Here is a 25,862-nt window from a genome sequence, read left to right on the forward strand (position 1 = left end):
ACACCCTCAAAGTTGAATTCAATAAAGCCGCGGCCAATTCCTAGGCGGCGAGACGTGGGGATATTCAAGGCGATTCGCCGCGATAAATGTGCGCCACGGAACGTGCATACAACTCTACAGAGCCTCGGGCTTATTTGTGTAAAACAAAAAAAAACTGAAATAAGCACCAGAACGGGCTCTTCACAGATACACCCGTCATAAACATTTCGGACATGCCAATAAGTCTGTCACTTTCTCTCCGCAAATTGGAAAACTACAAACGGAAATGGAGAGAAACGGAAACAAAACAAGCGCAGGGTAAGCCAACGTGAAGCACCAGGCCGGAAATCCTGGCAGAGTGCTGGGGCGACAAGGGAAAGGAAATCGGGGGGTAAGGACGCGACTCTCCGGAGCCCGGTCGGAATAATGATGTTGGGTCCAGGTGCATTCCCTCCAGCCCATCGAACTCGCTAAAGAAAATCAAACGCTAGGCAAGGCGCCATACGCAGCCTTTTTTGGGGCGCCCCAGGGGCGGGGGAATCAAGCGTGAAAATAGTAACCCATCACTCGGATGCCAGCCAAACAAAGGATGATGCCACCCCGACAACCGCAAGCGTCTTACGAAAATACAACTGAGAGCCGAAAAATCAAACTACTATTTACAACATTACAGAAAAATACCAATGTTGTAAAGATACCGATGCATAGGACTGTTAGTGGAAACCGAAACGTGCAAACAGGTCGGCGGGTATTTCGGTTAACTTTGCCGCGATCCCGGTCGCTCAGTCACATTGTCTTTAAATGAAACTGGAAGTCGTTACGGATTTATTTAGCTGATCACCCATTGAACCCATGAAGGGGAAAAAAATACAAAAAAAGATCCAAACGGACGCAGCACATACCTTTTCGAAAGGAAGCTTCGCACGCTTGGTCAGCCACCCTGGGTTCGGTGCCACTCGCGTTGCTGTTTGCTTCTCAACTCCGTCTTGGTCTTTATTGGACGTAAGGGGGAGGGAACGTGGTGGCCGCCAGTACATAAAACCGAAACAAAGGGGGAAAGAATGCGGCAAATTACAAAACTAGGGTGCCTTCGTTTAAACGACAACTGGGAAGTTCTAACATCGTGCTAGGCTCTCCTAAAGGACAGCGGGAAACAGAATGCGAGTTGATCGAATTTAGAAAACGCGCAACGGACTCCGTTTCCCAAGATGCCTTTCGCTCCAAACCTCTGCTTGTCCTATTGAGTCATTCGCTTTCAAAATGGCGGCTGTAGTCCTCATGGGGGTTATAATAAGGATATTTATATAGCGCCTTTTCCATGCTTGCGTTAAAAAGCAGAAAAGCGCGTATGCCTTTAATATAGCACTGTCACTGAATTAGTTATTAATTTAAAACACCCTTTTAAAGGGATTTGCATGCCTTGATATGAAACTTAACGTGAAACCCAAATGTCTTCTTTTTTTCCTGCATACTGCATGATTTATGTAAACAAAGGATATGTATTTGTTATATTATTTTAGAATTGCTATCTTAAGTTACTTAAAGAAACTGTTACAGATTGGCATTTATGTGCTTGGCGCTTTGGTTCAAATTGTTGCACTTTTTACTACGTCAAAGATAAAGGGCAATTACCCAGAGTGCGCCTGGGCCGGAAGCAGCCATTGTGTGAGGCTTCAAACTCCGGTGGCTCAGTGAGGAGGTCAGAATACGCAAGGTGACTCTCGTACGTTATTTTACTGCTTCTTTAGAATGACTCTTGGGTGTCCTGAAATGGATGTTATTGGAGGCTTCGTCTGACGCCGAAAGCAGTTGGTGATTCTACTAGTAAAGAGCGAGGGCTCCATGTAAGAGCAGGGATTTTTAACCGGGGAGACTTGCAAGGTGACAGGCGTGGGGCGGCCCGGGATTGCACACGAGCGGCTTCGTAATGACGGCTGTTTGACTCAGTTCGGTTTACGTTGGCATGACCGTTTTTCAGAATTTTGTTTCGACAGCGTCTGATTGTATACTTAATTTGAAACATGTAACCGTGCATTCATAATTACAAAGAATGTAAACGTTCGGAGAATAAAGATCTAAGTCTGGGACTCTACTATTAAAAATGTAAACGGTTTAGCATGAGCTGATATCAATAGCTTTGGGATCTCTATTAAGTGTTTTTGTTTCCTACTGTCAAGGATTTTATTTTATTTTTTATGCGTGAAAAGCAATACAAGTCGGTTTTAGCAGCTCATTGTTTTCCTTGCAGTCCTAAAGTTGCATTAAGCTGTTTAGGGAGTTTTTGAAAATGTTTGATTTGCAGTAGGAGTTCTCATTTAAAAGTTAACAATGAAGTGGTTACCGATTGTATGAAAAAGTGGTTCATAAGAAAGATTATTCGTTGCAAAATGAAATGCAATGTTTAAACTACGTTGTAAGGTTATGCATGTGGTGCATTTAATGTTGGCACGGTGTTGTCATAATTACAAATATTATCATGTGATTTTAACCAATGTTCATATCAGTTTAAAATGCGTAACAAAAGCGTATTGTATTTTAATTCATGTTCATACGTAACTGACAAACTGGAAAATGGGACTTGTCCCAACAGTCCTAGCCGAAATTATCGGCACCCCTGGAATTTTCCCAGAAAATGCACCATTTCTCCCAGAAACCTGTTGCAATTACAAATGTTTTGGTATACATGTTTATTTCCTTTATGTGCATTGGAACAACACAAAAAAAGCTAAATCTGACATCATTTCACACACAACTCGAAAACCGGGCTGGACAAAATTATTGGCACCCTCAACTTAATATTTGGTTGCACGCCCTTTGGGGAAAAAATAACTGAAATCAAGCGCTTCCTCTTACCATCAACAAGCTTGTTACACCTCTCCACTGGGATTTCCGACCACTCTTCTTTTACAAACTGCTCATGGTCTGTCAGGTTTGAAGGGCACCTTCTCCCAACAGAAATTTTGAGATCTCTCCATAAGTGTTCAATCGGATTTAGATCCGGACTCATTGCTGGCCACTTTAGAACTCTCCAGTGCTTTGTCTTCAACCATTTCTGGGTGCTTTTAGAGGTATGTTTGGGGTCATTGTCCTGCTGGAACACCCATGACCTCTGACCCAGCTTTCTGACACTGGGCCCTACGTTGCGCCCCAATATCATTTGGTAGTCGTCAGATTTCATGATGCCTTGCATACAGTCAAGGCATCCAGTGCCAGAGGCAGCAAAACATCCCCAAAACATCTTAGAACCTCCACCATGTTTGACTGTAGGCACTGTGTTCTTTTCTTCGTAGGCCTCGTTCCGTTTTCTGTAAACAGTAGAATGATGAGCTTTACCAAAAAAGCTCTACCATGGTCTCATCTGTCCACAAGACGTTCACCCAGAAGGATTTTGGCTTCCTCAAGTACATTTTGGTAAACTCCAGTCTGGCTTTTTTATGTTTCTGTGTCAGCAGTGAGGTCCTCCTGGCTCTCCTGCCATAGCGTTTCATTTCGTTCAGTCGACGGATAGTTCGAGCTGACACTGTTGCACCCTGAGTCTGCAGAACAGCTTGAATATGTTTTGAAGTTGATTGGAGTTGTTTATCCACCATTCGGACTATCCTTCATTGCAGTCTTTTATCAATTTTTCTCTTCCGTCCACGTCCAGGGAGATTAACTACAGTGCCATGTGTTGTGAACTTCTTGATTATGTTGCGCACAGTGGACAAAGGAACATGAAGAACTCTGGAGATGAACTTGTAGCCTTGAGATTGTTGATATTTTGCCACAATTTTTGTTCTCAAGTCCTCCGACAATTCTCTGCTCATCTTTCTGTTCTCCATGCTTAGTGTGGCACACTCAGGCACACAACAGAAAGGTTGAGTCAACTCTTCTCCATTTTAACTGGCTTCAGGTGTGATTGCTATATGGCCAGCACCTGTTTCTTGCCACAGGTGAGTTCAAACGAGCATCCTATGCTTGAAAGAAAACGATTTACCCACAATTTTGAAAAGGTGCCAATAATTTTGTCCGGCCCATTTTTGGAGTTCTGTGTGACATGATGTCAGATTTAGCTTTTTTCTCTGTTTTTTTGTGTTGTTCCAATGCAAATAAAGGAAATAAACATGTATACAAAAACATTTGTAATTGCAACAATTTTCTGGGAGAAATGGTGCATTTTCTGGGAAAATTCCAGGGGTGCCGATAATTTCGGCCACGATTGTATCTGGAAAGTGAAGGCTCATCATCTGGATTGCGGCAACTACAGGGGGAAAAACACTGCTTTCAATGCCTGGTAAGGTTCTCGCTAGGATCATCCTTAGTAGGATTCCTGATCACTTTCTCACCTACCAGCGACCTGAACAGTCTGGTTTTATGCCTAAGAAGTCAACCATTGACCGCATCCTGGCACTGAGGGTTCTCATGGAGCACAAACGCGAGTATCGGCAGAGTTTCTTTGCAGCCTTTTGTCGATTTTTGTTAAGCGTTCGACTCAGTTGATCAAATTGCCCTGTGAGACATGCTGGGACTTTGCGGGATCCCCTCAAGGTTGCTGGATATCATGTCCGGCCTGTACACTGGTACTGTGAGTGCTGTGCAGAGTGGAGGCAGAACCTGTGTGTTGTTCCCAGTTGATTCTGGGGTCTGTCAGGGGGGTGTTCTGCTCCTACTCTGTTCAGTGCTTGCATGGACTGGGTGTTGGGCAAGGTCATGGGGTCCAGTGGCTGTGAGGCATCTGTTGGTGAAGAAAGGTTCACAGATCTTGACTTTGCTGATGATGCTGTGATCTTGACGGATTGGGGCTCTCGAGAGAATGAGCGAGGAGTCTGAGGGTCTAAGCTTGTGCGTGTCCTGATATAAAACAAGAGCCAAGCCTTTAATGACCTGTTGGGCACGGCCATCGGTAGTGTGTCTATCTGCGGAGAGAGTGTCGACCTTGTCGAGAGGTTTACTTACCTTAGTGGTGACATTCACGTCTCTCGTGACTCTTCCTATGAAGACAGTAGACGGATTGGGAGAGCATGGAGGGGGGGGGGGTCATGAGGTCGCTGGAAAGGGGTGTGTGGCGCTCCTGATATCTGTACAAAAGAACGAAGGTCCAAGTCTTTTGAGTCCTGGTACCCTGTTTGTGAGACATGGATGCCATCCAGTGATAAGATGAATATTGGACTCCTTTAGTACTGTGTCTCTCTTCAGAGAATCTTTGTGTTGCTCATGGAGCCCCAAATGAGGCACATGACCTGCATTGTGAGGGCGCGTCAGTTATGCCACTATGGCCATGTGACACGATTCCCCGGCTCACAGGACCCCTATTGTTGAGGACCCGAGTAGCTGGACCAGGCCAAGGGGACACCCAGATAACAGATAAAGGGTCATTTAAGGACTGTGTGTGTGCACCTGGGGAGTTGCCAACCAGGATCCCAAGCTGTTGGCATCGTGTGGTGAGTTCGGCAACGCGCTGCTCCCTGACCTGATATGTAGCGTGTCATAACTAAAAGCAAAGTAAGCATATTGCATTTAGTTTAGCGGCTGCACTGAGCATATTATATTTGGATTCACGACCACGCATTAAACAAGGAAAGACTGAATGTAATCAAATGACCAGTTAGTGTCAAAATGTGAGGCAGGTGGCATCAATGGTTGGGGAAAGAAGCTTTCCACTTGTAAACATTCTGTGGTCTGGCAGCAAGCATGAGTTTTGTCAAAGTTGGCAGTGGAGTGATTAATGAAATGCTGTAAGAATATGCTTTAGATCACAGGTGTCGGACTCCAGTCCCCGAGGTCCGCAGTGGCTGCATGTTTTCATTCTAACCATCTTCTTCAATAGTGAGCCATTTTTACTGCTAATTAACGTCTTTTGCTTTAGTTTTAATTAACTTGACTACGGCCCCTTAATTGTCTCATTTCCTTAATTAAAAGCCAAACAATAACGAGACATCAAACAAGCCACCTTATGACCAGCTCCCCTGTGCCCATCACACAATATCTGAAAATAAAGAAAGGTGAAGGTCTCAGTAAGGCTGGTCTCTCAGGTCAGCAAAACAATTTGACGGTGTTCTTAGAAAAAACTGAAAAATCAACAAGTTTGGAAATGAGAGCAGCAACAAGCCATTGAATTAAATAACGGGCTTAATTAACAGCAAGAATCGGCTTCTCATTAAGAGACTGTTTGGAGTGAAATTGGTTGGAGTTTGAAATCCCAGTTTAGCTGGTCATCTTTTGGCTCGTCTCGCATCTCATTTCTGTTTGCCTGCCATTTTAATGAAGAAACAAATCAATTCAGAGGACTGAATCCTTAAAAACAGGGCAATTAAAATGAAGGGAAAATGAATTAATTAGCAGTGAAAACAGGTCACTGATTAGGAGAACGGTTAGAATGAAAACCTGTAGCCACTGCGGCCCTCCAGTCCCAGAGTTCAACACCCCTGCTTTAGATCTTACTGGAAAAACTTTTGATTATGTCGTTTTAGAATTCTTTTCTTTTTAGACATGTTGAATTAATGGCAGTGTGTACATTTTCAAAGTGTGGGTTGTTAGCAGTTTTAACTGAATACTGAATATAGTGAAACATTTTTAGTGTGACCTATCTTTTTTTTATACAGTGGCATGGAAAAGTTTGGGCCCCTTTGCTTAAAATGTCCCTTACTGTGAATAGTTAAGTGAGCAGAAGAAGAACTGATCACCAAAATTCATAAAGTTAAAGATGACACAGTTCTTTAAAATTTTAAGCAAGATTACATTTTTATTTTAAAAACAAATGAAAAGGGTCTGAAAGAAAGGTTTGGACCCCCGACACGGTCAGTACTTGGTAAGACCACCTTTATCAGGTATCACAGCCTGTAAACGCTTTTTGTAGCCAGCATAGAGTCTTTCAGTTCTTACTTAGGGTCTTTTTGCCCCTTCATCTTTGCAAAAGTCTTCTAATTCTGTGAGGTTCTTGGGCCGTCTGGCACGCACTGCTCTTTGAGATCTCTCCCCAGATTGCCAATGATGTTTAGGTCGGGGGACTATGAGGGCCTTGGCTAAACCGTCAGCTTGCACCTCTTGAGGTGTTCCTTTGTAGATTTGGAGGTGTGTTTTGGATCATTATCTTGTTGTAGGACCCGTCCTCTTTGATCTTCAACTTCCTAAGAGATGGTGTGATGTTTGCTTCCAGAATGTTGTGGTCTTTATTTGACTCCGCTGTTCCCTCTACCATTGACATGTTCCCTGACTACAGCACAAACCTAAAGTCCGATTGACCCACCGCCATCCTTAATAGTTGGAGTCGTGTTCTTTTCCTGGAACTCGACCCCCTTCTTTCTCCAAACGTACCTTGTGGCCAAAATGTTCTATTTTGACTTGATTGCTCCATGAGACTTGTTTCCAGAATGCATCAGGCTTGTTTAGATGTTCATTTGCAGATGTCAGGCACCAGATTTTGTGGCTGGGATGCAGGAAAAGTTTTTCTTTTGCTGACTCTGCCATGAAGGTCATATTTGATCAGGTGTTGCTGCACAGGAGAAGAGTGGACCACCAGTCCAGAGTCTGCTAAGTCTTCCTGAAGGTCTTTTGCAGTCAAATGGGGAATTTTATTTGCCTTTCTAGCAATCCAACAAGCAGAACGTTTTCTCGGTCTTATAACTGCCATTTCTTAATGTCATTTTGAACGGAGGAAACGGCGACCTGAAAACATTTAGCAATCTTCTTGTCACCTTCTCCTGCTTTGTGAGCATCAGTTATTTTATTTGTCAAGAGTGCTAGGCAGCTGCTTAGGGGAGCCCAATGGCGGCTGATTGTTTGAGGACTTGTACAGCTTTGCATCACCGGGGGTTTCCTAACAATGATTGTGAATAGTCCTAACAAGCTAATGGAGTTCTGAGGCCACAAATATCGTGGGTGCCCAAATTTTTTGCATCGTTCTCATTTCCTTTTTTATTTTCTGGTACACGATGTATAGGGAAAGTATTGAAATTGTTGAAAAATCCGATGTCGAGATTTTAATGAATCTCAAAGTTTTTGACCTCCCTGAGTCTGAAAATACCATTTTTGTAATTATGTGTGTGTATGTATAGTATCTCACAAAAATGAGTACACCCCTCACAATTTTGTAAATATTTTATGATATCTTTTCATGGGACAACACTGAAGATATGACACTTTGCTCCAATGTAAAGTAGTCCGTGTACAGCTTGTATCACAGTGTAAATTTGCTGTCCCCTCAAAATAAGTCAGCACACAGCCATGAATGTCTAAACCGCTGGCAACAAAAGTGAGCACATCTAAGTGAAAAATGTCCAAATTGTGCCCAAAGTGTCAATATTTTGGGTGGCCACCATTATTTTCCAGCACTGCCTTAACTCTCTTGGGCATGGAGTTCACTGGAGCTTCACAGGTTGCCACTGGAATCCTCTTCCATAACGACATCACGGAGCTGGTGGATGTTAGAGACCTTGCGCTCCTCCACCTTCCGTTTGAGGATGCCCCACAGATGCTCAATAGGGTTTAGGTCTGGAGACCTGCTTGGCCAGTCCAGCACCTTTACCCTCAGTGGTCATCTTGGAGGTGTGTTTGGGGTCGTTATCATGTTGGAATACTGCCCTGCGGGCCAGGGAGGGGACCATGCTCTGCTTCAGTATGTCACAGTACATGTTGGCATTCATGGTTCCCTCAATGAACTGTAGCTCCCCAGTGCCAGCAGCACTCATTCAACCCCAAACCATGACACTCCCACCACCATACTTGACTGTAGGCAAGACACACTTGTCTTTGTACTCCTCACCTGGCTGTCACCACACACGCTTGATGCCATCTGAACCAAATATGTTTGTATCTTGGTCTCCTCAGACCACAGCATATGGTTCCAGTAATCTATGTCCTTAGTCTGCTTGTCTTCAGCAAACTGTTTGCGGCCTTTCTTGTACATCATCTTTAGAAGAGGCTTCCTTCTGGGATGACAGTCATGCAAACCAATTTGATGGAATGTGCGGTGGGTGTATGGTCTGAGCACTGACAGGCTGACCCCTACAGCAATGCTGGCAGCACTCCTACGTCTATTTTCAAAAGACAACCTCTGGATATGACGCTAAGCATGTGCACTCAACTTCTTTGGTTGACCATGGCGAGGCCTGTTCTGAGTGGAACCTGTCCTGTTAAACCGCTGTATGGTCTTGGCCACCGTGCTGCAGCTCAGTTTCAGGATGTTGCCAATCTTCTTATAGCCGAGGCCATCTTTATGTAGAGCAACAATTCTTGTTTTCAGATCCTCAGAGAGTTCTTTGCTATGATGTGCCATGCTGAACTTCCAGTGACCAGTACGAGAGAGTGTGAGAACGATAACAGCAAATTTAACACACCTGTGACCTTGTAACACCAACGAGTCGCATGACACCGGGCAGGGAAAATGGCTAATTGGGCACAATTTGGACATTTTTCACTTAGGGGTGTACTCACTTTTGTTGCCAGCGGTTTAGAGTGTGTGTTTGAGTTATTTTGAGGGGACAGCAAATTTACACTGTGATACAAGCTGTACACGGACATTGGAGCAAAGTGTCATATCTTCAGTGTTGTCCCATGAAAAGATATCATAAAATATTTACAATAATGTCAAGGGTGTACTCACTTTGGTGAGATACTGTATGTTAATACATTAACCTGAGTACGCTTTCACTAAGGTCAGTCACATTTTGCATACAAGAATTAGGTACAAAATGGAGTGGTGGCTGTGAGGCTAGGGATCTGCACTGGCAATCGGAAGGTTGCCGATTTGAATCCCGTAAATGCCAATAGGGACTCTGCTCTGTTGGGCGCTTAACCTGCAATTGCTGAGCGCGTTGAGTAGTGAGAAAAGTGCGCTATATAAATGCAAAGAATTATTATTATTAACCTTTTCGCTAACTGGAAGTGGTGCTTTACCTTTTATTCAAGCAGCTGCAGATTCCAATTTATTCAACTTTCCTTTTTTAATAATTGTTCGATGTATTATTTGATTTGATTTGTTGTTGATGGTTCTTTAATGTACATAAAATAAAAATATAATCATTGTCTTGTGGTTTACTCCTCATTTATCCATCCCCATATGAGAAAGTCGAGGGGAGACCACTCCCGATTTTTCACTGTACATTTGAACAAAACAAAAACAATACACTAACTTGCATACAGTGCTGAAAAGAAATGTGCCATCTCTAACTTTATGCCTTTTGGCGGTGAGTTCACCTTCTGCTCACTTAGCAGGCATATTTTAAGGCCTGTCCACCTTTTGCATGCCAATATTTGATAGCCAGTTATTAATTATTTTTCCCCTTCTTTTGACTGTGTCCGCTTCCACCTCTTCAATGAGATGGTGTATTCCCTGCTGTATTAACTACCCCAACTGTGGTTGCCCCTTAATCCCACCTTTTGATGCTGATCTGTCATTTCGATTATATTCAGCTTTGGCATGGTTAATGCATGGTCTTGAATTATAATGCAATACACTCCGAGTGGTCACTAAGTGAAATTCAGTACATTTTGCTCTGCTTTTAGTTATGACATGTAATGTGTGGACAGGAATTAAAATGCAATATGTGTTTTTTGTATTGCACTTTAAAATAACACAAATGCTGTGCTGTAGTGAAAAGCCATCAGTCATTTGGTTGATCTGTTTTCAGTTATGACTCAATAATACTGTGCCAAATTAAAATCTATCCATCTATTATCCAACCCGCTATATCCTAACTACAGGGTAACGGGGGTCTGCTGGAGCCAATCCCAGCCAACACAGGGCGCAAGGCAGGAAACAAACCCCGGGCAGGGTGCCAGCCTACCTTAGTATTGTAAATGTGCTTGCAAATATTTTAATGTGCCCCAGCTTCTATGTAATAATTCAATTAGCCAAGTAAAATGGAAAAAAAAGTTATTCCTTACCAAGCATGCATTAGTTGTTTGATATGAATAATAGGAAATGTTAAATTCCGTAGACTGACATTGTGCTGAATGTCATTTTGTGTTTTTACTTTCTTGTATACAAAATATAGGGAAAGTATTGTAATCATCCAAAGATTCAATGTCAAGATTTCGATGAATCTCGATGTTGTAGACGTCCCTGACTTTCTCGTATACGAAGTGTAGGGAAAGGATTGGAATCCTCCGGAAATTCCATTTTGAAATTTTGATGAATCTCGACGTTTTAGACCTCTCCGAGTCTGAACATACCATTTTTGGAATGACATCTGTCTGTAAGTGACTGTAAACACGATAACTTGAGCGCGCCTTCAGTTAGGTCAACCAAACGTTGCATGCAAGTATTAAGTGCCTGATTTCTTTTTTTTTTTTGCCTGTTTGTCACACTTCGATCATCTAGCAAATTGAAATATTAGACAAAGATAACCCAAGTAAGCACAAAATGCAGTTTTTAAGTGATGGTTCTGTTGATTGCAGTTGTTGCTGCTAAGGGTGGCACAACCAGTTATTAGGTTTAAGGGGCAATTACTTTTTCACATAGGACCATGTAGATTTGGATAGTTTTTTTTTCCCCTTAATAAATAAAATCACCACTTAAAAACTGCATTTTGTGTTCACTTTGGGTTATCTTTGTCTAATATTTCAATTTGCTTGATGATCCGAAACATTTAAGTGTGACAAACGTGCAAAAAAAAAGAAGAAGAAATCAGGAAGGGGGCAAATATTTTTTCACAGCATTGTCAATTTCTATCAACTTTTAGGCTATTTCTGCTAACCGGAAGTGGTACTTTACCTTTTATTCATACATCTGCAGAGTCTGATTTATTCAACTTTACTTTTATAATAATTGTTCAATGTATTATTCATTTGATTTGTTGATGGTTCTTTAATGTACATAATGTAATCCTTGTCTTGCGGTTTACTCCTCAAATCTCCATCCCCATATCTGAGTATACAGATTTGAAATGGTTCTTAATTATTTATGTTCTTTCTCCGTAGAGTAGCAGCTACAATGAATGTGCAGCGCCTCTCGCAGCTCTTTCCCCAAGTGCGGACTTTAGTAACCAAGCACCTATGCAGGAACCTCGGCCTGTCTGCTGTGGCGTTTAATAAAGCCAAGGAATTGGACCCTGTGCAGAAGCTCTTTGTAGATAAGATTCGGGAATATAACACTAAGAGCAAGTAAGTACTTTTTTGTTTTTTTAAGCTTTCCTTTGGTAAATTGGAGGTAACATTGAATGAGCTGAATTCTGCAGAAAGAAACTGCACTGCCAACAACACTCAGCAGCCTGCCACCCTTGCACCACAACTCATGGCACACACACAGAGAGCACACGATGAAGGAACTGCATGTCATGTGGATGGAGGCGGAGCTTCATTTCAGTGGCTGTTCAGGATTATTATTACCTACTAGCTGTGTTACTGTCTTCTTTTAGATTAAAAACATTTCATACACTTAGTTGGAAAATCCTTGAGGCTATGGCACCTGCATGGGCTGTATGCCACATTTTCAATATTTTCAGGTGGATTTTGTGGACATCTTTAAAATGGTCAGTTTCCCCGTATTTTATTTTCTTGAGAATGTTCACAGAGGACTTCATTAAAAGATGGCAGTAGAAAGCAGGAAAGGGACAAAATAAAAGAAATGGACAACCTGTAAAATTTTAAAGAGAACAGATTTTCCTAGGAATAGATTGACTGAATTGGTGAAGTGCATACCAAAGTCGGCTATAGATCACTTTAATAAAAAGAACAGTTATTGCTCCTCTAGAATGCAAGAGAGAAAGTGATTTCCAGTTAGGATTTAAACATCTGTAGTTCCACATGTCATTTCCTTCGATATCAGATATTTTTATTACAGCTTTTTTATCTGATTTCCTGTAGAAGGGGATCCCTTGGATTTCTTTTAAATAAGTGTACCACTCTGCAAATGGCTTGGGGTGTGTGTGTGTGTGCGTGCATGTATTCATTTGTTTGTGTTTGTGTATACAGTTATAGGTACAGTGGGTATAGAAAAGAATCCCCGAATATATTCCCAGTTTGTTTGCTTTACAGCCTTAAATGAAAACACACAAACTAATATTTCTTCCCAGCTTTATTTACTCAATGCCACCTCTATCATCAAGTGAAATATATCAGAGCTACAGTTCAGAAAAATGATTAAAAAATCAAACACAAGACCTGCTGAGATTAATAAAGGACCCCCCCCCCCTTTTGCTTTAATGACCGCCTTGAGTCTGTTGGGATTCTTCTCTATCAGCTTTGCCCACCTAGATTGTGTAATATTTGCCCCCCACTCTTCTTTACAGTTTAACTGTTCAAGTTCGCTCACATTGGATGGTGGGCGTTGGTGGTCTGCTATCTTCAGATCTTTCCACAAATTTTCAGTGTGATTGAGGTCTGGGCTCTGACTGGCCACACCAGGACATTCACTTTTTTCTCCTTCAGTCCCTGTGTTGGTCCATTTTGCTGTGTGCTTCGAGTCATTGTCATGTTGAAAGGTGAATATTCTGCCCATCTTCAACTTTCTGGCAGAGGGTAGCAGGTTTTCCTCAAGAATTTGATGGTATTTTGCCCCATCCATTTTTCCTGCTACCCTAATAAGAGCCCCAGGCCCCCCATAACAGGATGCTGCCCCCTCCATGCTTTACTGTAGGTATGGTGTGTTGTGGATGGTGAGCTGCATTGGTGTACTGGTTGGTATTGAGGCCAAATAGTTTGATTTTGGTCTGATCTGACCATAAGACCTTTTTCCACTTGGCATCAGAATCTTCAAGGTGCATTCTGGCAAAGCTCAAACAAGCCTTCATGTGGCCTTTCTTGAGAAGTGCGACCCTCCCAAACAAGCAACAATTGTGCAGCGCTTGTGGAATTGTTGTCACATGCACACAATTAATGACCACTCTTTGCCATCAAATCCTGTAACTCCTTCAAAGTGGCCATTGGAATCTTGGTAGCCTCTCTTACCAGTTTCCTCCTTGCTCTTCCATCCAGTTTGGAGGATCCAGGGAGGGTCCTAGTCATACCAAACACTTCTTTATGATGGACTTTACTGTGATTCTTGGGATTGATAATGTTTTTGGTCTCCATCTTCTGCCTTATGTCTATCCACAACTCTATCCCTGAGGTATTTTGACAGTGGACCCCCACCCCTATTCAGTTGTTTGCTGTCAGTTGCACCATCAAGCAAGGGAATGAATGCTCCAGGAACAGCTTCACTAATCACACTCATTACAACTGAGCACAGGTGGAAGGAAGGCAGTAACCGCAATGGAAATGGTGGGCACTGACACCTGATTGAGTTGGGGGGGTTTGTCATTTATTCATCTCAGTATTTTTTATTTTTTTTATAATTCTTTGAACTGTAGCTGTGATATCTTTCACGTGGATGTTAGAGGGTGCATTGAGTAAGTAAAGCTGGAAAAAATATTGGTTTGTGTGGTTTCAAAGGCTGTAAGTCAAAAAAATGGGTATATTTCGAAGGGGATTTCTTTTCTATACCCACTGTATGTGGGAGAAACACACTGTTGCACCAGGTACACTCATAGCTAACCTTTTGAGGTTTGTTTTGTATACTGGTAAATTCCCATTACTACTTTTAGTAGTAATAATGTCTGGCACTTACGCTCACTTTTTTTAAATCTTTACAGGGCTGCTGGAGGAGGAGCTGTTGAAGCTGGACCAGAGTTTGACAAGGACATGAGTGATGAGCTGGCTAAACTCCAGAGACTCTATGGTGGAGGTGACCTCACTAAATTTCCAGATTTCAAATTCACTGGTAAGTGTGGCTGCTGCCTCGCAGTAAGTAGACTCGGGTTCACTTCTCACGTCCTCCGTGTGTGGAGTTTGCATGTTCTCCCTGTGTCTGCATGGGTTTCCTCCCACAGTCCAAAGACACGCAGGTTAGGTGCATTGGCGATACTAAAATTGTCCCTAGTGTGTGCTTGGTGTGTGTGTGTGTGTGTGTGTGTGTGTTTGGGCTGGTGCCCTATGGTTTGTTTCCTGCCTTGTGCCCTGTGTAGGCTGGGATTGGCTCCAGCAGACCCCTGTGACCCTGTAGTTAGGATATAGCGGGTTGGATAATGGATGGATGGATGGATAATGGATGGATGGATAGTAAGTGTGGACAGGGTTTAACTTTGGAGATCTTGTCGAAATTCTCACAGCTATTGTGATTGAACTTCATGTGCCAGGTTCTGTTTTGTGACTGTATCTCTATTTTTTAATTTTAAAAGGTCACAATTAATGCAGGGCATACTTGAGCTTAAGGGTTGTAGGTGGCACTTGCCTATGACATAAACAAAGGATGACTTTTAAGTGTTGTAATGTACAGTATTTTGAGCATGTAAACTAAATTATAGTGCTTTCATGTAAAAGCACTGAGTGAATCTGGCAGAGTGAAAAATTTGTTGTACTCTTAGATGAATCATCTGTCAGACCTGGGTCTGCTCAGCTACTTGTATTTGTGAAAATCTGCTTTGACAGATTTTTGATTCACATAGAAATGAAGTGTAATGTGGTGGATGTGGCTTGGAGACTGTGGCACAGGAGACAGAGCTGGAGGTGGCAGAGTTAAAGATGCTAAGATTGGCATTGGGTGTGACGAGGATGGACAGGATTAGAAATGAGGACATTAGAGGGTCAGTTCAAGTTGGGAGACAAAGTCAGAGAGGTGAGATTGCGTTGGTTTGGACATGTGCAGAGGGGAGATGCATGCTGGGTATACTGAGAGAAGGGTACTAAGGATAGAGCTGCCAGGCAAAAGGAGAAGAGGAAAGCCTAAGAGAACATTTATGGATATGGTGAGAGAAGACATGCATGTGATGGGTGTAACAGAACAAGATGCAGAGGACAGAAAGATATGGAAGAAGATGATCCGCTGTGACAACACCTAACGGGAGCAGCCGAAAGAATAATAATAAATAATAATTCTTTGCATTTATATAGCGCTTTTCTCACTACTCAAAGCGCTCAGCAATTGCAGGTTAAGGACCTTGCTGAAGGGCCCAACAGAACAGAGTCCCTATTGGCATTTACGGGATTTGAACCGGCAACCTTCCGATTGCCAGTGCAGATCCCTAGCCTCAGAAGAAGAAGAAGTAGTCAAGCATCAGTTCATGGATTTCAGGACCACCCAAAACACCTTCCTTAGTTTTGGCTTCATTTTTCTCGAGACCAAACTTATTTCTTAAATGCTGAAACGCATTGACGTTTCTATCCATTGCCTTGACAAAAATTTTCAACGTAATGGAGAACCTAATGAACAAAATGTCCTGAAATGCAAAGTGATGTTAAGGAAACAGTAGAACCGACTACCTAGTGCAGTGTCAAGTCTGAGTTGTGTCATTATGCTTAAGAGTCATATAAGACGTGGTAATCAGTAACAAATTTTTTTCTGGTAATTAAAAATGAATAATTTTTTAAATAAAATTAATAATGACAAGATAAACAACTCACAGCTGTTAGTAGCGTGTGGCATCCCCAATAGAATTACCGGCATTTATCAAAATGGTTATCCATCTTTATTGTCCAGTCACCCTAGTTGTCCAAGACCTGGAACATCATAACTAAAAAACGGGACGTGCTGCAGGACGAAAACGGTTTTAAGATTTGGAGTCAGCAAGTGAAATTTGTTAAAGTACAGATGAAAGAATCCCAGTAGCAAAATGCTTGTTGACCAGTGATATCAAGTATGTTGATGACACCAGGCTCACAGGACGCATATCTGGGGAGGATGAAAGCCACTATCTAAATCAAGTGGACTGGATGGTAAACTGGTGCAATAACAACTCTCTCACTCTGAATGTAAAAAAGACTAAAGAAATGGTATTTGATTTTAAGAGACAGAAATCTGTATGTTCACCCATTGTACTTCTGGGGGAGGAGGTAGAAATATCAGAATCCGAATATCTTTATTGTCATTGTAACAAATACAATGAAATTGGGTGCAGTCCCTGCAGTGTCAAAATATAAATAAATATAATTACAAAAGGATAAGAAGAAATAAGGTAGAACACAAACATTCAACATAAGAACCTTAATTGCATATGAACACTATTGCACAAGATGTCATCTATTGCACTGCTACATTGGAGGTGATGAGGTGGCATTCAGTGTCCTAATAGCAACAGGGTAGAAACTGCTATTCAGTCTATTAGTCTTTGTTTTGATGCTCCTCTATCTTTAGGGGTGTGAGGAATCTTTTAAGATGTTTTCTGCTTTCCTGAGGCAGTGAGAGCTGTGCAGTTCATCCAGAGAGGGTACAGGACAGCCGATGATCTTCTGGGCAGTCTTTACGATCCGCTGAAGTGTCTTCCTCTACGCTGTTGTGCAGCTGGAAAACCCCACGCAGATGCAGTTAGCACAGGATACTCTCAGTAGAGCAGCGATAGGACACCAGCAATTTTTGGGGGATGTTATTCTTCCTGAGGACTCTCTGCTGAGCCTTCTTCACCAGCTCAGCTGTGTTCATACCCCAGGACAGGTCTTCCATGATGTGGACTCCCAGGAAGCGGAAGTCTGACACCCTTTCCACACGGTCCCCTCCGATGTGGTTTGATGTCCGTTTTCCATTTTCCTGAGGTCCACAACGAGCTGCTTGGTCTTACTTGTGTTCAGGAGCAGGTTGTTGTCAGTTCACCATGCTGTGATTTGCTCCACTTCGTCATTATAGGTGGACTCATCCTCCCCAGAGATGAGCCCCACCACAGTGGTGTCGTCAGTCAAATAGTGACTGAATAAAAATACGTTAGGAATTTACCTAGATAACAGTCTTAACTGGAATACTAATACAGTAGAACCTCTGATCACGAACGTTTCCGAACAAGTAAAAATCGGGTTACGATCAAAAAGTTTTACATCTGATCACGACCACACACTCTGGTGGTGAACAAAAACACTGGCGGCCAGTTTCCCTTCGGGTTCATACGCGCCAATGATCTCCGCACGTGTTCAGTCTCTCCCTGTACATCGTTCTCAGTCAGACATGCGTTAATTCGCTGTGAACTCTGTGCTCTATTTCATGTGTTTTGCATTCATTTTGTGTTAGTGAAAAGAAAGTTTTGAAGAAAATCGAAATCCAATTAAAGAAAGAAATCATTGAAAGGTATGAGCGTGGCATTCGTGTTGCCGGTCGTGCCGCCAAGTACAAGAAGTCGAAATCTACTAGAAATCTATTGATTTTTCTAAGTTGGAATCTTCCTTCGCGGAGCCGGAGTCTCCCTCAAAACTGTAACCTCCTCTCCACCCAGCTTCCTCCTCACTTCCTTCACGCCAGAACTCGACTCATGCAAGGTTAGTTTTCTTGGTCGTTTAGGGTTCGTTTTTGTGTAAATAAAGGATTTTTCCCTGCGCTTAAAATTCATAAGAAAAAAATGTTTGCAGCGAGTGGTTTGTAAGGGTGTAGCGCCAACTCTTGTAATGTTAGTGTTTTCTGTTGTTCAAGGTTTTTACATTTAGCTTACTATTACATTGTGCATTCTATGGTATAATTAACTATTTTTGTGCTTAAAAATCTTTAAAAAAATATTTACATACAGTTCGTATGGACTGGAACGGATTAATTGTATTTACATACAGTCATATGAAAAAGTTTGGGAACCCCTCTTAATTCTTTGGATTTTTGTTTCTCATTGGCTGAACTTCCTTTTAATATCTGACATGCCTTATGGAAACAGTAGGATTTCAGCAGTGACAGTAAGTTTATTGGATTAACAGAAAATATGCAACATGCATCATAACAAAATTAGACAGGTGTATAAATGTGGGCACCCCAACAGAGATATGACATCAATACTTAGTTGAGCCTCCTTTTGTAAATCTATCAGCCTCGAGACGCTGTCCTCCTATAGCCTCTGATGAGTGTCTGGATTTTGGATGGAGGTATTTCTGACCATTCTTCATACAAAATCTCTCCAGTTCAGCTAAATTTGATGGACAGCCTGCTTCAAATCATCCCATAGGTTTTCGATGATATTCAAGTCAGGGGACTGTGATGGCCATTCCAGAACATTTTACTTCTCCCTCTGCTTGGATGCCTTTGTAGATTTCCAACTGTGTTTTGGGTCATTGTCTTGTTGGAATATCCAACCCCTGCATAACTTCAACTTTGTGACTGATGCTTGAACATTATCCTGAAGAATTTGTTGATATTGGGTTGAATTCCTCCGACCCTCGACTATAAAAAGGGCCCCAGTCCCTGATCTAGCCACACAGCCCCACAGCATGATAGAACCTCCACCAAATTTGACAGTAGGTAGCAGGTGTTTTTCTTGGAATGCGGTGTTCTTCTTCCGCCATGCAAAGCGCTTTTTGTTCTGACCAAATAACTCCATTTGTGTCTCATCAGTCCAAAGCACTTTCTTCCAAAATGAATCTGGCTTGTCTAAATGAGCATTGGCATACAACAAGCGACTCTGTTTGTGGCGTGAGTGCAGAAAGGGCTTCTTTCTCATCACCCTGCCATACAGATGTTCTTTGTGCAAATTGCACTGAATTGTAGAACGATGTACAGATACACCATCTGCAGCAAGATGTTTTTGCAGGTCTTTGGAGGTGATCCGTGGGTTGTCTGTAACCATTCTCACAATCCTGCTCATATGCCACTCCTGTATTTTTCTTGGCCTGCCAGACCTGCTGGGTTTAACAGCAACTGTGCCTGTGGCCTTCCATTTCCTGATTCCATTTCTTACAGTTACAGAAACTGACAGTTTCAGAGATGGCTTTTTGTAGCCTTCCCCTAAATCCTGAGACTGAACAATCTTTGTTTTCAGATCTTTGGAGAGTTGCTTTGAGGATTCCATGCTGTCACTCTTCAGAGGAGAGTCAAAGTGAAGGAAGCACAACTTGTAATTGAGCACCTTAAATACCTTTATATCTCATGATGGACACACCGGTCTATGAAGTTCAAGGCCTAACAAGCTCATCAACCAACCAATCAGCATTGAGCAGTGACAGGCATTCAAATCAACACAATGACAAGGGGACCCATATTTCTGCACAGCTGGTTTTTCACATTTGATTTAATTTCATACAACTAAATACTGTGTCACTAAAAATCTTTGTTTGGAAACCCCCCCCCCAACCCCAGTACTCCGAGGAAATGAAAGACATACCACTGTTATCTTTATTGTTGAAAGTAGAGTCAATTATTATGCAGGCTGAGAGGGGGTCCCAAACTTTTTCATATGACTGTACAATCTTATGGGGAAATTACATTCGGGTCGCGACCAGAGTTTTGGAATGAATTATGGTCGTGACCATAGATAGATAGATAGATACTTTATTAATCCCAAGGGGAAATTCACATTCTCCAGCAGCAGCATACTGATACAATAAACAATATTAAATTAAAGATTGATAATAATTCAGGTAAAAATCAGAGGTACCCCTGTACAAAAAAAATATTCTCTAGATGCAACCAGCACTTATTTCTCCTCCATAAACTCAAACTCTTTAAAGTAGACAAGGACCTCATGTTGTCCTTTTATCGCAGTCTGTGATCACTTTCCGTTTCATTGCCTGGTTTTATAGTCTGACAAACCAAAACTCAAAAAAGGTCCAGCACATTACGAAGTATGCAGCTAAAGTTATTGGGGCTGATGTAGATGATTTGACGTGTGTGTGTGTGTGTGTGTGTGTGTGTGTGTCAGAGGGCAGGCAATGTTAAAGAAACTGGAAATCACCTCAACTGACGACAGACATCCATTACATGTAGAACTAAAACTTCAGTAAATCAGGAAGGAGAGTCACTTTGAAAACCCACACAAATTGCTCCAGAAATTCCTTTCTTCCCTGTGCCATTTGACTTTTCAATAAGAAATATTGGAGATAATGATGAAGGTTTTGCTATATATCCTGTAACCTTTTTTTTGGTGTAACTATGTATGATCTAACTGCCTTACCTTAACCTGTCTTGTTTCTATTTGTTTTATTTCATTCTGTCTGTTATTAGATTTTTCATGTTTTCTTGTGTAAACATGACTAAATAAAGAAACCTTAAACCTTAAGGTGAACAGAACATCGATAATCGCTCCCATCTCCGTTCAGACTGCTCTCCTTTTACATTGTGCAGCAATCTGGGGCCACAGTGGGAATGGTAGTCCCTCTCAGGCAGTGCGGTTACAAAGTTCTGACTGAATAATTAGTGGGAGCTCGGCTGTTAGGGAATGGCAGGATGTGTCCCCAGCACCCCTAGATGAACTGTGATCTCTGCACCCAGAATTCTATCAGCTCTGATCTAGACCGCCTCTGCTCCTCATTTCTTTTAGGGCTAATATTTTTTTATTTCCTTTCTCTTCTTTTTTTTTTAAAAAAAAAAAGAACACAAAGCAATGGTTTGACATATCAAATCAACAAAAAATATTTATTTTTGACAAATGTTACTGTCTTGCATGTTGTATGAGCCTGCATACTCTGATTTCACATACTTATCACATACGTGTTACACAGCAAAGTCTGATCTCGCTCAAAGCGGCCCTTTGTATGTATTGCCACATTGCACTGCTTACAATACGTGTTGCACTGGTGTTTCCTTTTCAATTGTCTGTTGCTGTACATTCTCACATATGTTGTTATTGTGTACTGTAGAGAGACAAGTCACCCGTCTGACATCATGCCATGCCAATGCCACCAAGTTTTCCTCCCACATGAAAACCGTATTGTCACCTCTTTTCCTCTTCAGCCTGTGAAGGCCTCTGTCTCCTGTTCACCCTCACTGTGCCACAAGCTCCAATTCCCCTGCTCTGTAGCTCCATGAACAATTCTGGGCATGTATAAAAATTGTCCAAATGTACACAACATGACCCAAATGTTCACAGCCCTGAAGCAGGTCCAGCACAACCTGACTCCTGTATGTCAGTGTCTCCCGTCTTGTATTTGTCATTGATTTTAACCCTTTGCAACGCTAAACTGCATGTCCCGGGTGTTCCCTCGGTTTTGAAGCTCGCTCGGATCATTTTGAATTCTTTTTTGCTGTCTCCTCAGTGTCTGCCATCCCTCCAATGTTAGTGTCATCTGTGAATTTGACAAGTTTACTAACTATGCCATGTCTGTCAATAACGAGATTTAACAGCACTCAGCTGATGGAGTTCTGCTGCCAGCCTTTAGTTTTTCTGAAGAGTTTGCCAGTGCAGCATCTTTTAATGAGCCAGACATTAACTACTTGAGTGAGCCCCCTAAGCACTGGGCACGTGTGACACTGTCATGGATATCTTTGAACTAAGTGTTCAGAAGTCACTCTGCCTAGTGGTGCAGATAAGCGAGTGTCTGATATATTTTATTTGTTTATTTTTTGTTGTACAGACCCATTGGAAAAAGACAAGTCAATTCTACAGTCATTTACACACTAATGTAGACGAAATGTTCGCCAAATGTCTTGGATTGTAACTTCATGTTTCTTGATATTTGAGAGTAAAATTTAAACTACCGTGTCTGTCTGTCTTTCAAAAGATTTAAACAGGAGAGTTTCCTCATTTTTGTTTCTTTTTTCTTCTGTGTGTTCTTATGTTCTCGTATACAAAGTATAGGGAAAGTATTGTAATCATCCAAAAATTTCGATTTTGATGAATCTTGAAGTTTAGACCTCCCCGAGTCAGATTTACTTTCTCGTAGGGAAAGTACTGTAATCGTCCAAAAATTTCGATTTCGAGATTTTATGACTCTCAATGTTTTAGACCTCCCCAAGACTGATTTACTTTCTCATAGGCAAAGTATTATAATTGTCCAAAAATTTCAATTATGATGAATCTCGACGTTTAGACCTTCCTGAGTCCGATTTACTTTCTCGTAGGCAAAGTATCGTAATCATCCAAAAATTTCGATTTTGATGAATCTTGACATTTTAGACCTCCCTGAGTCCGAACATACCATTTTTGGAATTCTGTCTGTGTGTGTAAACACGATAACTTGAGTACACTTTCAGTCAGTCAGGTCAACCAAATTTTGCATACCAGTATTAGGTACACAACAACTTTTGGGCTATTTTCGCTAACCGGAAGTGGTACTTTTTTATTCATGCAGCTGCAGAGTCTGATTTATTCAACTTTACTTTTATAATAATTGTTCAATATATTGTTGATTTGATTTGTTCTTTAATGTAGATAAGATATAATCCTTATCTTGCGGTTTACTCCTCAAATATCCATCCCCATATCTGAGTATACGAGAAAGTCGAAGGGAGACGACTCCTGATTTTTTGTTCTGAATCCTGCAGCAACCAATGCCTGAAAAGTGTAGAAGTGAAGCTTAAATATTAGAAATGGAGAAGCGTCAAATGGATGTGGAAGCCGAGTGTCCATTTGTATAAAGAAGGCTGCTGTGTAGATGTTCTGTCTCTGTGCTCTATTGCTGTAATTATTTATTATAGACACAGAGTTTGGGGTGTTGTCTAGTTTGAGTGTTACACATGTGGCAGGAGGCGGGGGGGGCTAGACCCAGCCGGGACGCCTGGAAGGACCGGGAGGCGGTCTATACGTTCCCCGGGCCACGAAGGGGCAACTGCCCTGGATGATGAGGGGACCACAAGGACGACGGAGCAAAGAGGCTCAAACCCATTGGGGCCCGTGGCCACTGCCAGGGGGCGCCCTGAGCGTCGTGGAGCCTGGGAAACCTGCACTTCTGCCACACCTGGGCAGGTGGAGGAAGAACTTTCCAGGGACGCCCAGAATGCTTCCGGGTGCTAGTGCGGCACTTCAGCCACACCAGGAAGTGCCGCCAGAAGGTCGTCCACAAGCACCTGGAGCACATCCGGGTGGACATAATAGGGGCCGCCTTCTGAGAGTCAGGAGCTGGAGGTGGACGAAGCTCTAGTGATGAGAGGAAGAAAGGCGGCCCACGGACATTTAAAGGCCAGAGGAAGGGTGTTGTGGTGCAGGAGCACAGTGTGTGTTTGGGCACACTTGTTTAATAAAGAGCGTGTGTTTTATGAACTGTCGGTGTCCATTTGATTGTGTCCGGGTTGAACATCTCGCACACCCCAGTGATTGCCGGCACACGTGGACGCCATGTTGAAGTCCTTTTGTTTGCTTCACATCAGTGAATCCTTATATGAATGTCTGTTTAGACCTTTGGTGGCTAAAGTGTGTTTTAAAAGTGTGGCTGCAGTTATCATTGGCCTCCTCACTGGTTTAACATCCCGTCTTCTGGATTTACCAAGGTTAGTAGGTTGCCCCACCAAATCTTTTGTTCCTCCAGAGAACCAACCAACCCCAACGAATACTTTTTGGAACACACTGGCGGTGGCTCTGAGGTAGGGATCTGTGACGGCAATCTGAAGGTGGCCAGTTTGAATCCTGTAAACGTCAAAAGTGACTCTGATCTGTCCTGGGTATGGCGTTAATCTACAGTAAATGTCGGCCCGCCAACGTGCAAGGAAAAACCTGGGGGTTGGTGGCAGAATTGGCACTCCGGCCACTGGTTCCACTCTATCTGAACTGGTGTGGTGGTACTGAGGTGTCACCCGTCGCGTGGCTGCACTCGGGTCCTAATCTGGGATCCGGAGGTGGTTTGTCATATGGTGGGTGCGCCAATGCGCGGTATCAGCGCCTGCTTCTAACCTCGTAGGTATAGAGAGACATCTGCAACTCTGAGGTTCATCTGACGGCTCCTGTCCACTCGCAACTCCTGAATTTTAGTCCTGTGATGTAAAAAAATCCTTGAATTGGGGGGGCTACAGGATTTCAGTGCAAATGCCAGTCGTGAGTTTACATGTTGTACATTAGTGGAGTAGAAATGAAAAGCTCTTCTAATAATCTTTCAGGTCTAAGCTTTACAGACTGGTAACTTTTATTTTTCTTTTGTGTTGCTCTTTTTCCTGCAGATCCCAAGCTTGAAGACCTGACCAGCAAGTGAACAGGCCACGCCACGTGTTTCTCCTGTCCATATGCTTGTGGTGCGGTAGATGTTATTTAATAAATATTTGGGGAAAAATGTTGCCATACATTTGAAATCCTTTCTATTTTTTTTTGTGGTCTTGTTCTCAGACTGCAGGTTTTTATTTTGTGTTTTTTCTCACTGACTTGTTAACATTACAAGGCAGTTCATGCCGTTAATGAAACCAGTGCTCCGTAAAATGGTCCTACGTGGCTAAAAAAATGACGCAAATTTGGTGCTCCTCATAGTCGGAGTTAAAGCATTTGATCAGTTTTCCTACATTAGGAGATGTCGGCAGGATTTAGGAGAGCGTCCTGCCTCGCTAAGAGAACACCAAGACAGAAATCGATACACGTGTCCCAGTTAGAAACGCTGGACACCAAGGAGCTTGTAAATCGATCTCAGCTTGACAGACGGGTAGAGCAGAAGTCCGAAAGTCTCCATACACTTAGGGTGGACAATTGAAAACTCCCTTTATCAGCCCACCTCAGATTTTATATCATCAAGCTGTAAATTTGGCTTATCGTTTAAGATGACTACTTTGTGCAGGACAGTCATTTTTTTCCCACAATAATTCTTTGCATTTATATTGCACTTTTCTCACTACTCAAAGCAATTGCAGGTTAAGGGCCCAACAGAGCAGAGTCCCTATTGGCATTTACGGGATTCGAACTGGCAACATTCTGATTGCTGTCACAGATCCCTAACCTCAGAGCCACCACAAACCTCATGATATTTCACTTTTTATGGACTAGATCACAATTCCAGTGGGTCACAAGTTTACTTACACTTTTTATTTCATATTTGGTAGCATTGCCTTTAAATTGTAGAACTTCAGCCAAACGTTTTTGGTGTTCTTACAGTACACCCCTGGAATTGTGGCCCATTTCTCCATACAGAACTTCTTTGTCAGGGATCTCTCGTATTCATTAAGAAATGGGGGGTCCTTAGTCTTGTTCTGAAAAGCTAACCCTGCCAGTTCTCATGTCAGACGGTTTCTTGATTATAAGTTAAATACAGTCATATGAAAAAGTTTGGGAACTCCTCTTAATTCTTTGGATTTTTGTTTCTCATTGGCTGAACTTCCTTTTAATATATGACCTGCCTTATGGAAA

The 25,862-nt window shown here is 42.3% G+C and overlaps 2 protein-coding genes across 6 annotated transcripts in view; one reads left to right on the forward strand and one right to left on the reverse strand.

The window, feature by feature from the left end:
* gabpa (GA binding protein transcription factor subunit alpha) overlaps window positions 1-1,217 on the reverse strand; it is a 60,210-nt gene extending 58,993 nt beyond the window's left edge. The window contains exon 1 of the mRNA XM_028792910.2: window positions 882-1,217. Coding sequence (XP_028648743.1) covers window positions 882-1,016 — 135 coding nt within the window. The 5' untranslated portion in view covers window positions 1,017-1,217. The remainder of the gene's footprint in view (window positions 1-881) is intronic.
* atp5pf (ATP synthase peripheral stalk subunit F6) lies at window positions 347-24,814 on the forward strand. Of its 5 annotated transcripts, none has more exons than XM_028792914.2 (4): window positions 347-370; window positions 11,878-12,060; window positions 14,529-14,656; window positions 24,695-24,814. In XM_028792914.2, exons 2-4 carry the CDS (start codon window positions 11,891-11,893, stop codon window positions 24,724-24,726), a joined length of 330 nt encoding a protein of 109 aa, XP_028648747.1. In that variant the 5' UTR covers window positions 347-370; window positions 11,878-11,890; the 3' UTR covers window positions 24,727-24,814. The 5 variants fall into 5 exon arrangements, with proteins under 5 accessions (XP_028648747.1, XP_028648744.1, XP_028648746.1 ...); XM_028792911.2 differs by lacking the exon at window positions 347-370 and adding an exon at window positions 1,581-1,702; XM_028792913.2 differs by lacking the exon at window positions 347-370 and adding an exon at window positions 1,605-1,693.
* The last annotated feature ends 1,048 nt before the right edge of the window (window positions 24,815-25,862 follow it).

The sequence above is a fragment of the Erpetoichthys calabaricus genome, chromosome 4, assembly GCF_900747795.2.
Source record: "Erpetoichthys calabaricus chromosome 4, fErpCal1.3, whole genome shotgun sequence".
Classification (NCBI taxonomy): Eukaryota; Metazoa; Chordata; class Cladistia; order Polypteriformes; family Polypteridae; genus Erpetoichthys; species Erpetoichthys calabaricus.

Excerpts from the sequence above, each read along its gene's own strand:
- atp5pf (XM_028792914.2), top strand. The coding sequence starts at position 11,891 with ATGAATGTGCAGCGCCTCTCGCAGCTCTTTCCCCAAGTGCGGACTTTA. Across the intron at positions 12,061-14,528 it reads GAATATAACACTAAGAGCAA|GGCTGCTGGAGGAGGAGCTG; the intron begins GTAAGTACTTTT and ends AAATCTTTACAG. Across the intron at positions 14,657-24,694 it reads TCCAGATTTCAAATTCACTG|ATCCCAAGCTTGAAGACCTG; the intron begins GTAAGTGTGGCT and ends TTTTTCCTGCAG.